We start from the raw sequence: 13,805 nt of genomic DNA, 5'->3' as shown, positions 1-13,805 counted from the left end.
TGGATCAAATAAATCCATTGCATCCATGACAACCAGGGCTTTGGTGGACATAAATTCACCTCAAATTACAGGGAGAAAGTAGATCCCGCCCGCTCGTATTCGTTGAAGTCTGACCAATGGTGTTGCTGGGCTTTTAGTATTGATTATTATTATTTTTTTCAATCTCTCTGTAGTAAGTGTCACTGCCAGTGCCTGCTGATGTGTTGCCAAACTTATACAATCCCCTGCAAGCAGTGCTCTTTAAAAAAAGACAGCAGAATTGAAATGTCAGTCAAAATCATCAGGGATTTGATACAAAATGAGATTTCACTTGGAGTCTTCACTCTTATTAAGTGTGCAAACAACATTTTGCTTAATAGATTCAAAACACAAGTCTGCGTATTTAAGTATAAGGCATATTAAATAATTCGACATGCTATTCCTTATTTACAAGTTGGCATGATGAGTTCATAAGGAGAGTTGGTGCTTATATTGTATTATATTTTATATATATAAAACAGTACAAGAGCAATCCCAGAAATCGCGAGGCAGGAGAAAAGACAAACACAGCAACCCACTATATTCTTTAAAAGTTATTTTAATATTTACAAACTGCAGAGCACTGTGACCTGTTCACGCTACAATAAATTGGTTGTTACAAACGAATGCCAATGTAGTTATTTCCATCACTTTCAATTACACACAATGAAAATGTGTTCTTACAGCTTGAATAAAAAAAGACATTAATTGGTAAAATGACATTTTCAACAAGGACCACAAAAAACTAAGTTTTAATTTCTAATATTATATTTACACAAAACATACTGACTACACAATGTTTGAGCAATGCTGTTGTTTCACAGTTTTCCATTCCATTCTGAGAGTATAGTTAAATACCAACTATGTCATATATGTATCTCCATCTTAATCTTTTGAAAGGGTCAATTCAGATATCGAATGTCGGAATTTGTAATAGTTTGACCCACCATTGTCACACAACTAAATAAAATATGCAATGTGGGTGGCGCAGTAGAGCAGCGGTTAATACAGTTCAGAGGTGCGGGATTGGATTCCGGCTCCGGACTTCCCGTGTGGAGTTTGCATGTTTTTCTTGTGCCGGCGAGTCTCCTTCGGGTACTCCGGTTTCCTCCCACATTTCCTAAACATGCGTGATAGGTTAATTGGGCATTCTAAATTGTCCTTAGGTGTGATTGGGAATGTTTGTTTGTCAGTATGTGCCCTGGGATTGGCTGCCAACCAGTTTAGGGTGTACCCCACGTACCACCCAAAGTAAGATGGGGTAGGCTTCAGCACGCCCGCGACACTTGCGAGAATAAACGGTTCAATATATTTCAGATACGTAATGTTCTCTTTTTTTGCTTTTGTCCCCAAATCTCCATGATTTGATGTTTTCCATCACTCTACACATCATTGCAAATTGGTCTCATTTAGTGGCTTTGATAACACATTGTTTTATCCACTTAACAGTGAATTTCATAAGCAAGCTGTGATCCAAAAAGGAGACTCTGACTGAGGAAGACCTCCTCTGGATCCGTACTTAATGGCCCCTCGCCGCCATCGCCTGGGTTCCTCCTAACCTCCATTCCTCCTGATCTGGACAGGGTCTGAATCACTTGATGATCCAGCAGAGCTTCTTTCATGCTCTTTTGTTGGACATACTCTCCCATCGTGGGACACCTCACCGAGGCGGACCCGACTGGCTTTGCGCGGTTCAGCACGTACATCTCATGGCCATGGTCATCACTGTACTCCTCCAGCTGTGCAAAAGTGGTTGGTCCGTCAGAGTAATCATTTACATAGATAATGCTCTCTTCTTTGCTGGTACAGTAGGATCCCACTTCTTCTTTACGGTATTGCTGATGACGGGTATAGATCATAACCAAGAGAAGAATAGCAGTAAGTGCTAGTAAGGAGATGCCAACAGCGATGGCGGTCTGTGTGGCCGGGCCAAGAGCACTAAAGTCCATGCTGTCTTGCTCATAAAGTGGCTCCTGGCTAACATCCACAACCTTTGGTTGGTAGAAGGAATTTGATGAGGATGAAACCGATGTGTGTGTGTTCAATTGAGGCCAGAATTGGGACGGATATGAAGATGAAGACATATTGACCGCTAAGTGAAATGTAACCCTTGCCACACCACCAGGATTCCATGCCTCGCACTCATAACGACCAGCATGCGCTACGGTCACATTGCTGAGGAAGAGCATGCCGCTACCCATATCTGGGTCGAAGCTGTCCCTCTCACCGCCCTCCTCGGTCCCACGCACAAGCCCTTTGAGTCCTCCAGTCTTCATCCCCCCGCTGCTGGGCAGCGCCGTCACCACTCCTCCAACGCCAGGTCGGAAAAGTTCACCATTAGGCCCCAGCTCTTGAACCAAGCCTCGAGGGGACAACTGGGCCTTGCCGTTAGAAGATTTCTTCCAAGTTACCTGAGGCTGGGGATATCCTGAAGCTTGACATGAGACTCTGAGGCTCTCCCCGAGTCTTACAGTTAGATGACTCGGTTCGAGTTGTACGACAGGGGGAATGCATACCAGGCTGTTTGGAGCTACCTCCCCCAGGCTGAGGTGGGAAAGGCGAGGTGGCTCCGAGCACATTAATCGACGCTGCTCGGCTGTGCTTAACAGCCGCTGTCCGTCCTCACTGATCCATGTCCTTAGCCAGCCGAGAGCACAATCACAGCGCCATGGGTTTTCTGCAGGATGAGAATGAAAACGGACAAGATGTGACTGAATGAAATGTCATCGTTACACCTTACGCTACCTGACTGAAATGTAAGTCTGTTCATCTACATTATTCAGTTCTTCAATGATCATATGAAGAACCTGATAATCATTTATTTTACCAAGGAGTTACTTTCACAATTCTATATGGACCACAGAAAGAGACAATAAAAACATTTTAGAAAAGCTAAAAATTATTCACCTTCGTATTACACAAAAGTATAAAAATGCCGATACTGCCGAGTTTTTATAACAATAACAGCTTGAGGCTGAAACAGATGAATTGTTTTTCCAAGGGGAAATAAGAGGTGATAAGAAGGGATAAACAAAGCTTCCACTAGAAAGACTATGCAAGCTACAGATGCCTTTAGGATAAATGTTGACAGGGGCAAGTTTAAACTGTCAAGGAGAACATTGTTTTTATCTTAGTATTACGTCATGTTATTATGAAGAAATGCTTTGTGCTTTGGATTAAACTGCAGCAATGGCGGCACCCGTAATAAACTCATTGCAGGATGGCCATTGTTTCCAAGCTGGCAATCGTTTTTTTTGGCATATCTAAACCATCCCAGTTGCCTCTGACTATTCCTCTTTGCATGGATTATGTAAATCAGATTTTGATTATACAAAATCTCACGAGTGTGAAGCGCAACAAAAACAATATGAAGCAGTAATGTTTATTTTGCAGCTGGCTTCCAAAATTATTTGTGATGGGTAATTTCATGACTCATAATGCGCTCTTTCTTCAAACCTGTGACTCGGAGCACTTGCAGGCTGACAAGTGGCTGGAGTGTTGAGGCTCCTAAAGTATGTAGGTGATTTTGGCTGAGATCCAGTAGAGCCAACGATGACAACCCAGACAGAGCTTTGTCTGCCAGTAGCTCTATGCTGTTTTTCTGCAAGTGGAGTTCCTGGAGGCGCTACAAGGCCAGTGCAGAAAATGACAAATGTGAATAGAAGAAACAAAAAGAACAACCGTCAACAAATCTTCTCAGGCAACGAAAAATGGAACATCATGTCCTCATAAACTCACCAGCAACCCCCTGAAGGTGTTGTCCTGGACTCGAGTGATCTGGTTGTCTGCAAGGTAGAGGATCCGAACATGCTCCAGACCTTGGAACATCTCTGGGGTGATGAGATGGATGAGGTTTCCATTGAGAGCGAGCTCGAGTAACTGACCCTGACTGAGAAATGCTCCCGGCTCCAGAGCTGAAATGCTGTTATTTTGGAGGTACAGGTAATGGAGCCTGCCCAGTCTGGTTAGATCCTGAAGACGAATATGCACAATAGCATTGTCCTGGAGGAACAATGTCTGTGGGATAGGTAGGGGAAATTAAGTTAATAAAAATCAATAAATAAAGGAAAAGACCCAGACACATCATTAAATTGTCAAAGAAAAAAGTTACTCTGCACCACTTGTGACTTATTTGAAATCATTTTGTTTATATATGCAAACTTTATTCTACACAAATCTAAGAAATATCTGAAAAGTCCTTTCTGGTTTGATGTGATAGTCAGTTTTTTGCCCAAGCATGGACACGTGTTTGTATTACAGAGGGTTTGCGCACGGCCAGAACATAGATTTTTTTTATCAGTGTTTGTTCAAGATAGCAAATGGTCCCAAAAACGCTCACCAGACATTCATCAACAGTTTTGACAGTCACCAACAGATTATCTTGTCGCAAAGAAATTTTGAACATGTTCAGAAATTGCAACCGTTTTCAACCTTGACAAAATACCAACTACATGCACAAACGCTCGCAGCTCAGTGTGATTCGGGTAAACTACAAGAAAGACTTTGACACAAAGGTTAATGGAAGGAATTATTTCAGACATGGTTTTAGCAATATTAATGAGCTGCCTTAATGCTGGGGGCCTGAACCCATTATGTGAACACGGGCTGATATTAAACATCTTGTTGACAGATGAGCAGAGGGTCACTTTCTCTGCCGATTGCCCCTCTCTCAGGCTTATGTCGAAGACGGTCACGGCAAAATGATCGACCGCAATCATTTAACTCAAATACATGAAAATGAATCACAGTGATATCAACAGATAGGAAATCACTGGCGTGTTAATAGAGGTTCACTGTAGACTGAACTTGTCCAACTGACCTCAGTGAAAGAGGGGATGCCCTGTGGGATTTCTTTGATTCCAAAAGAGCCACACTCCACCGTCAGGCTGTAGCAGCGGCAACCGGAGGGACATCCCAGAGAAGGTTGTAAAACTGAAGCCAGGATGATCAGGATGTGTGTGGACAGCCGCAAGATGACCATGGTGGATGAACAACTGAGGAACTAACATTGAGAAAAGAGAAGCATAAACTGGCTTGATATTTCATCTGTAATAACGACTTTATTTAAATGCAGCATAATGCAAGACAAACAAGAACACATCTGCATAAATATTGCCTGCACACTGATGACGTGCGACTCGAGTGCACACTCTAATGAAAACCTGTGAAAGAGTCTAAACAAATGTACCCTTGTACATTTTAAATACAGTTTGCAAACCATTGGATTCACCACTTTAAATTCTGTGCAATTCACAGAGCAATTTTGACACTTTTGTGTGTCATCTTAATAGATTGTCTATTTATGCACGTACTGTTGTGGTCGGGGTCTCTGATTGTCCAGTGGTTAGGATGCAGAGCTTTTCAGCGCCCGGTGTTTCAAGTCCGGGTGAATTCAGAGGGTTCTGGCGTAAACTGTACCAAATACTTCTCATGCAAATCATCTGGACAAAAACGGGTGTTTCACTGTGGCGACCCCTTTGGGGAAAAAACGGAAGGAGCCACCACTGTTGTGGTCGGGGGATGTGCATAAAATGGCCAAAGAGGACTAATAAAACACTAGATTGGGAGAGCTGGTTCACATGTCTACTAAGAAAAGGCCAAAAGCCAGGTTATCGATGAGATGAAAAACTTTGTTTCACTCAAAGACCTCTCTTTAGCGCATTCACTTTTTTATGGTAGCACTAAAACATACGTATAAACATGTTAATTTTTCACTATGTTATACAGTGGTCACTTCCCCGGGGCTATTTTATATATAATAATAATAATAAATTATATTTATAACGCACTTTATATTCGGAGGAATCTCAAAGTGCTACATGGCAAGTAAAAACAAGAATAAAAAGCAAGGACAAGTATAAAACAACTGGACGACAACCAGGATATAAAAACAGGAATTACAGAAATGCCAAAGTAAAGAGGTGAGTTTTAAGACCGGTTTTGAAATATATATATATATATATATATATATATATATATATATATATATATATATATATATATATATATATATATATATATATGCCAAAGACAATCAGCGTGCCTCTTACATGCTCCGTTTATAGAAAATGACAAGAGCTGCTTTGATTGGCTGCGAATCAAGTTGGCTGTGCTCACGCCCACAACAGCACAAAATGCCCTTTTTTGAGTGTGCCCACACTGTGCCCACTTGCACAGGTCCACAAAAATACCACAACTTAGTTTAGTTCGTGCCTCCAAAGACCTTGCCTCACTCTGTCCACAAAAGTAGAGCCTCAAGTCTCATCATTTTCATACTCATTAAACTGACATTAAGCATGTCTTATTTGTAGTTGGGTAATAATCCAGAGCAGCAATGCAATATTGTAGCCCATATTTCAGTCTGACAACACTGCACTATTAAGAGAATGAGCAATGAACTGTATGCTAATATGTCATGTTATATTTAGAGACCATTTATAAGGATAGCCTGGATAGAGTACTCCATTGTGGTCTATATCAATAGTTCAGTCATCAGAGACACTAAAGAACAAAAGCAGCCAAGAGCTCTTGGCGTATGAAAAGAACGTATCGTAATTGTTCGAGAGACAAAGGACAAAAATTGAATTTTAAATATGGCCTTGGACTGTCATTTAATTTTTTCTATGTTTTGCTCTGAGTGAGAAAGAGCGATAGAGAGTGATTTTAATTGCTTTGATTCACAATGAATATGTCACAGGGCGATCAGAGAGCAAAGAAACTTTCGCCCCAGACTGAGAATAGACACGGAAAAGGATGTATCTTTTCCGATAGATGTTATTAGGAGCAAAACATCACACAGAACGGTAAATAGAGCTACCAGCGTAGTCAGGGGAAACACATTTGAATCTCCATTGAAACATCTTTGGCTTTGTGGGGTATGCACGTTTAAGAAACTAAATTGTGAGTGCACACCGCCTCTCACCAGTCAGCTGGGACAGCCTTCAGTTATACGTGCCCCTAATGAGGACGTGTGGAATAGAAATTGTTTGAATGCATGGCTAGGCATCAATGCCAACGACATCCTGCCAGGCAGAGCTTTTGGATTTAATTCCACCATTTTTTTCACTCTTTATGTTCTCAGAAAAGAACTAGATAACAAAAGTTAAAAAAAAGAATGTTCAGTGACTTGCGTTTCTAAATCAGCAGTCCTTGACTCAAGGTTTTTTTTTTTTTGCTCATCTGTTCTACATATATTGTTTTGACTTTTTGGACTGATTTTTTTTTGTGTGATGCTGATTTGGGGATTTCACTGGTGAGAGGTCAATTTGTTCATTTCAATTTCAGTAATCCTCTGCGGTACAGGCGTAATCTGCACAATCAGATGCTTGTTAGCTAAGCCGCTCTCAGCATCGTTGATGTTTTCACAGAGAGGTCTCTGTTGTTTGCTTTGAAAAATGAGGTCAACTGTATCTCCCAGCCGACAGTGTGAAAATTTAAAAGGAGGATTTGAGCTTAATGCTGTGTACTTAAATCTGCATGTTAAAAAGCAGCCACTAGAGTCAGTCTCAAACGCTGAAAAAAAAAATCAAATCAAAACAGCAAACCAACAAAGGACATCCATTTATTTTATGTACATGCATCCCAATGTGCAAAACAACATTTTGTATTGGACTACTAAAAAGCTTTGACCTCATATTTATCAACACATCTTTTTACAATAATTCTTCAGTCGTGGCATTTTTAAACAGTAACACAAATAAATCCTAAAAGAGACTAATTAAACACACTTGCATTACCAAACAGAGGTTTTTGACTTATGTTCTTACAGGACAAGGCATTTCATCTTCAGATTCAAATGTTCTTTAAATTTGACACGTTAGCCTGCCAAATGATTGTACTCCTTGTTTTCAAATGCACAATTATGCATTCAATAATGACATACAGTGAACATGCAGAAAATTGAAGCAAAAAGTGTGAGAAGTAGGAAAGATGTTGACGTTTCAAAGTGCAGCTGACAGTAACAGCGCTTGGGGCAGAAACTAACTTCACGTGTGTGTTGCCATTGCTGCTGGTCTGCCTCATCTGTTGTTATGGTAACTCCGACAATAAGGGGAGAGTGAATCAAAAAAACAAGCGCATTTTCTGTGAGCTTAGGCAAAAAGCTGCATAGAAATACGAGCTGTCATTTCACAAAATTACTCACAGGAACCTCAACTCTCTGATGACCGGGAGACAAATGACAAATTCTGAAAGTCTCCATCATTTCTCCATTCCTCATTTCTGACCTCTTTCTTTTCTCATCGCTCGTCCTTGTGGCCTGACTGACAGGTCTTAAATCATTTGTCTCACTGCGTCCTTTTGTCCACAAACACACTATGGTCAAGGCAAGCTGGGACGACACTCTGGCACAAACCAATAATTAAATAAAATAAAATAAAATAAAATAAAAACTCCCACTTTGAGTGATAGTCTCCACCATAAACACAATAAAAACATCAACCATGTGAATGCCCATCAGCATGCAGCACACATCCAAGGCAGCCTGTTCCTGTTTGACTGACAGATCAGATAACACCTACACCCACATACACCCACTCACGCTGTTTATGCACTTGCACACCACCAGCAGCCAACATTATTCTCCAACACAAATCAGATCTGAAAGCGATGGATAAAGACACAGACACACATATTGGTAGGTCAATGGTCAAGAAAGCCCTGCTCAGTTAACAGCCCACCATTGATTTTCTTTCTTTTCACACTCCTACTCTGACAAGCTCGTTGCAGACATTGATTTGAAATTGCCCCTGTAAATATATGTGATAGTGAAAGATAAACGAGTATATTTAAAATACAAAACATCTCCGGTGCTAATACTTAAGTCAGTGTAAAATCTCACTGACATGCTAATGAGAAATAGCATCAATGTCAAGGAGTGGTATTTCTTCACAAAACAAATATTCATACTCACACACACAAACATGCACGCACACACACGCACGCATGGACGCACACTGTCATGACAACCCGTCAACCAGTGACAGTGATGGGGTTTTTTTTGGGGGGGGGGGCGAAACAGTTTACAACATTAACTGGCTGACAAGAGTGATAGTATGCAGAAATTTATAGTTATTGAAACCCACTTACAGTTGCAGTCAGGACAGGAAGAAAACAGCAAATTAAATTGGGTACACTGTAGCAGACAATCTCAGTTGCATGATGTAGTCCGAGACAAACGTCTGAAAAACGATATCTGTACTTTTACACGATGTACACAAACAAATAAAATAGTGCAAGTCAGAAAATAGTATGGTTAAGTAAAAGCGTATCCTTGTTGTGTCCCTTGAGGAAAAAAAAAATGTCCTTGTGATTCAGTGTTTGCATGGACAAAAGCCTTTTTTTTCCCCCTGAGTCTGACTGGCAGATGAAATGACTTTCACTGTCCTTTCAGAAGGGATCATCAGCTCTCCCCTATTCCTGACACTGAGCAAAGTAAGTTTAGAAAAGTTAAAAACCTTCATAAATCCCCCAATGTATGTAAAATCTTGTATTTTATACCTTACAAAAAAAAAACTTGCTGTTGTTTGGAGACTAGCTTGAACGATGATTTAAGTTGCTTTATATCCCACGCATATTAGGGTGCTTTATTTGCACCAAATAAATACCAAAAAAACAATTTCTTCTACATCTGAAAGGTAATTCCACAAAATCTGTTATTGACTATTTTGTACAACCCCAGTGAGGCGGCACTGTTGTTTGAACAATGATTACCCCAAGCTGGCGGATACCTAACATATGATCTGGCCAATTATTGAGACGCCTGTTTTCACTGTATGTTTTTAAGGAGATAAATGGTAAAATATCAGTTCTTCCACTCGGCAGCCATGTTTTTCACAAAACCAAATCTTAACGCAGTAAGTGTTTGCCTCTTTTCAGAATTGAATTTTTTCACAAAGACTGACATTATTTTTAAATAATACATATTCCCTGTTTGAAATGTAACCGTCATGACCTCCTGCTCTTTCTGACACCAATATTTCTGTTTAAATGTCAATGTCCTCAACATTCTCCCTCATACAAACCCTGTTTCCAGTGTAAATGTTAAGGATGATTGACACAATCAATTAAAGCAATTCATTTTCATTTGTCACTTTGTAGAATTTGCAGGTCAATAGGATATTTATATATTCTTCTCACTTCATTTTTATCATTGGAGTTGCACACGGCTCTGTCTGTCCCATTGTTGTGTGCCCGTTCTTTTCTGAGCAGCAGCATTTCTCACTGTAATTGATGGATAGCATCTGACAGGTTGGAAGATAGATGAAGGGAAGTTACATCATCCCCCTTTGAGAAGCGCAACTATCCCTTTCATTTTCTATTTTGTTTAAGGCATTCACACTTAACAATTAATTCTGTTCAAGATCAAGCATCATTATACAGTTTCATCTAGCTGAATCTAAACTGTAAATGTGCTTTATTTTATGGGCTCTCTGTTCACAGCACAGTCGTTACTCAAACAGGAATCTGAAGTGTGTGCAAATAGTGTCCGAAAATGAAATAGAAAACTATACTCTAATAACAATTTCATTGCACGCTGCAGCATTTCAGTTAATAGCAAATGCACAGTACTGTGCACGCTTGATGACTGAGTCCTAATTCTACTTTCATGGTAACATGACAGCAGCTGCCAGACATATGTTAAATAATATTGTCAACCAGCCTGGTGAATATAGTTGCTCTGTCTGTCCGGAATGGTGAAAAAAATATGAGTCTTCTTCATATCGTTCTTATTGCAGATGATCTTTTCATTCCTAAGTCTTCAGGGATTTGGTTTGCCATACACAACATCTGACATTTATTTCAGTCATCATTGTCTGGCAGAGCCCCATGAAAAATCTAAACATCTGCAGGCATAAGGATTCAACTTGTCTGCTATACAAATCTGAGACATCACCACCAATCCCTCCTCCCCTTTTGCCATCTCTGTGTTACAACAAACAGAGTCCTATCCCAGGGACTGCTGTTTTGCCCCATGTCCATGTTTCGAATAGCAATTAAGCAGAGTCATATGCATACCCTCAGTGACAGTGGCCAAGTATGAGCTGCACTTAATGCTGAGAATGAGAAAATATGACCTTCGAGGCAGAGCATTTTCTTTCCCTTGTGGGTTCTGAATTGCAATTTGGTTCCTTCTGCATTTCACATGTCATAGCTTTTAAATCCTGTCACATACACTGTATTGTGCACAACACTACATTTCTGTACCATTTAGATCAAATTGCTCAAAAATCTTTGTGGGGAAAATTTTATAAGACATTTTCGTCTTTAACGCAAATGGATTTGTGCTAAATGGATGAAAAAAGTTGATGTATTAATTTGCTTGTATTGTTTTTCTCTTTTTTTTTTTTAGGAGTAATAGAATGCTACTAAACTTGCAATTAGGTCACATCAAAAGGCTTTTTCTGTACATCAACCAAAATGTTCAATATAGTACTATATACCCAAGTATTGGGCAGAAAGGTAACATTTTGGAACCCTTCAGGTTCCGAGAAGGTTGGTGTTTTTGCAAACTGACCAAATTTAATACCAAAGGTAGAAAAGTCAAAGTGGCATGTACTCCGAAAGGTATTATTGTCCAACTAGTTACTATAACCAATAATTCCACATTATGCGTTTCATTCGTTTTTGTCACTTTGATACTACTCCTTATGTGATAGTTGTCACATATACAATAATAATAATAATAATAATAATAATAATAATAATAATAATAATAATCATAATAATAATCATAATCATCATCATAATAATAATAATAATAATAATAATAAAAAGAAGAAACTCGCATAGGCTACAAACACATTGTGCATATAAAGGAGCAAAAAATATGCACTTTATAGTAAATCGTCAACAATCATATTACGTGTCCACCGCAAGTTTTTTTTTTTTTTTTAATCGCACTGTCGCACTTGACTATGCATCCCGCTACCATACAATTGCAACCTACCAATTCTCCGCGTGCAGGGGTCCTCGCTCTGGACACTCAAACGGCGAAAAAGGCATCAGACATTCTAAAGAAAGAAAGAAATCCGTGCATAAAGCACTGTTATGATGGCCGAGTTGGCGAATGTATTCCACACAGTGCGAATTCGTCCATAGGAATTGGACGCAGGGAGTAAGAAGCGCCAATGCCGGACGGACGTCAGTGATGGTGATGGTCGATTGACTCTTTTTACCTCCCCTCCTCCTTTCCCCCCCTCCTTCTCTTATCTCGCCCACTGTGTGATTTTATCTTCCAGTGATAACGAACCCAACTAATGCTTTTGTGTTGTGTTTCTACCTCTCAGTGAGAAAGAGAGAGTGAAAGCGTTATTGTTCTTATTTCCTCATTCCTTTTGAAAGCATAGATTTATGATCCGCTCAGCCTGGAGCGTTACTCCCCGGTTGAATTTAAAACAGTCCGATAATCGACGCAAGGAGCTGAGGAAGCGTGCAAACATGCTGCAGTTGGCGTTGTTTTTATAAATTTCAATTATCGTTGCATTTCATAAGTGAAATGCATTGTATTGTTTTGAGAAAGATTTTGTATCCCCCAAATCAAATGTGCCGCTTGCACCAATGAATGCACCAATGGGTACACTATTACATACGTGTTTTCTTTTGAAGAAAACAACAAAAAAAACAAACTCAATTTTAGATATTTCCAACTCGAGCACAAAGGAAAAAAAAACTGTAAGCAATATTCCTCAATTCGGACAATTTTACACCTGCAAGCCAGTCAAAAATATGTATTGGGTATGTTGTGTTTGAATGAATTCCATTGAGAAGCCCATGTTTCATTTCTTAAATGAACGGGGCAAAACTCTCAGCGTGACTGACACCATTATATTTTGGGTACGCTGGAAATGAAAGCTGAAGAACAATTTATCTCAACCAGTGCAGTGTAATTTACAGCCAACCATATTGCTCAATCATAATGCTTTAAGCTGTTGGCTGACTATGGGCAAAAATAACATTTTGGAGCATATTTCAACGCCCGTGGTACTGATTACCCGGGATATGCAAAATTTAACTGCTTGGCTAAATTGATGGGACTGCAGTCCAGAACTCTGTTCCTCACAAACACAACCTATGAACGCAGCAAGATGCAGCTAAACCCTCTATCATGCTCCTAATATAGTCATTTAAATGGATTTTTCTGTGAATGTTGCATTTCATGGAAATACATCTTCCTCTAGTCAAACTCTTAAGACAGTAGTGTGCCCTTCAATCATTTTTCCATTAGTTCCCATGGCCATCAATGCTCCATTGAGAGACGGTCCCTATTGCAAAGTAATTCTGAGCTGTATAATCATTATGCGGTAGTTGTAACCACATCCAGCATGTCCATTTGATCGAAATAACAATTTTAGAAAGAACATGCTAATTATGCATCAGTTGAAATAATCCTATAGTTAATGTGTTTCAAGGTATTGAATCAGGAATCACAGCTAGATTGTTCTGGCAACCAAAACAGTTCAGTTGGGATAGATTCAACGCCCTGACAATCAAAATGACTTTTGATGAATGAAAACATTCATAAGCATTGATCAAAATATCACAGATATTATTCAGAGGCTGCTTTGGCTCATTGTAAATGGCGGCGATCAATTAATCAACAGTGATAGGTTCAACTACATTCCAACACAATGCTCAGGCTCGAAAGGTTTTGCAAGCTTATCTGTTACAGCTTCTCCAAATGGTTTGGAATTGTGCCATCAAACCATTTGTGAGGAAATAATTAACCCATTATAGTGTTAGCGCTCCTGTAAAGTGGCACTGCTATGAATAACCACATTTCCATTCAT

General features: G+C 39.7%; 1 protein-coding gene across 1 annotated transcript; it reads right to left on the bottom strand.

Annotated features, from left to right (window-relative positions):
• Positions 1 to 652: 652 nt before the first annotated feature.
• Positions 653 to 12,021, bottom strand: lrrc24 (leucine rich repeat containing 24). The gene is made up of 5 exons (XM_085930423.1): positions 11,966 to 12,021; positions 4,838 to 5,012; positions 3,757 to 4,035; positions 3,475 to 3,643; positions 653 to 2,695 (listed from the first exon to the last, which is right to left on the bottom strand). The coding sequence occupies exons 1-5, from the start codon at positions 12,019 to 12,021 to the stop codon at positions 1,461 to 1,463; spliced, it is 1,914 nt and encodes a 637-aa protein (XP_085786549.1). The 3' UTR covers positions 653 to 1,460.
• Positions 12,022 to 13,805: the final 1,784 nt, after the last annotated feature.

This window comes from Syngnathus leptorhynchus, chromosome 14 (assembly GCF_054491065.1).
Source record: "Syngnathus leptorhynchus isolate UIUO chromosome 14, UIUO_Slep, whole genome shotgun sequence".
Taxonomy (NCBI): domain Eukaryota; kingdom Metazoa; phylum Chordata; class Actinopteri; order Syngnathiformes; family Syngnathidae; genus Syngnathus; species Syngnathus leptorhynchus.
Note: the sequence above shows the minus strand (reverse complement) of the source record. Positions and strands in the feature narration are given on the sequence as shown.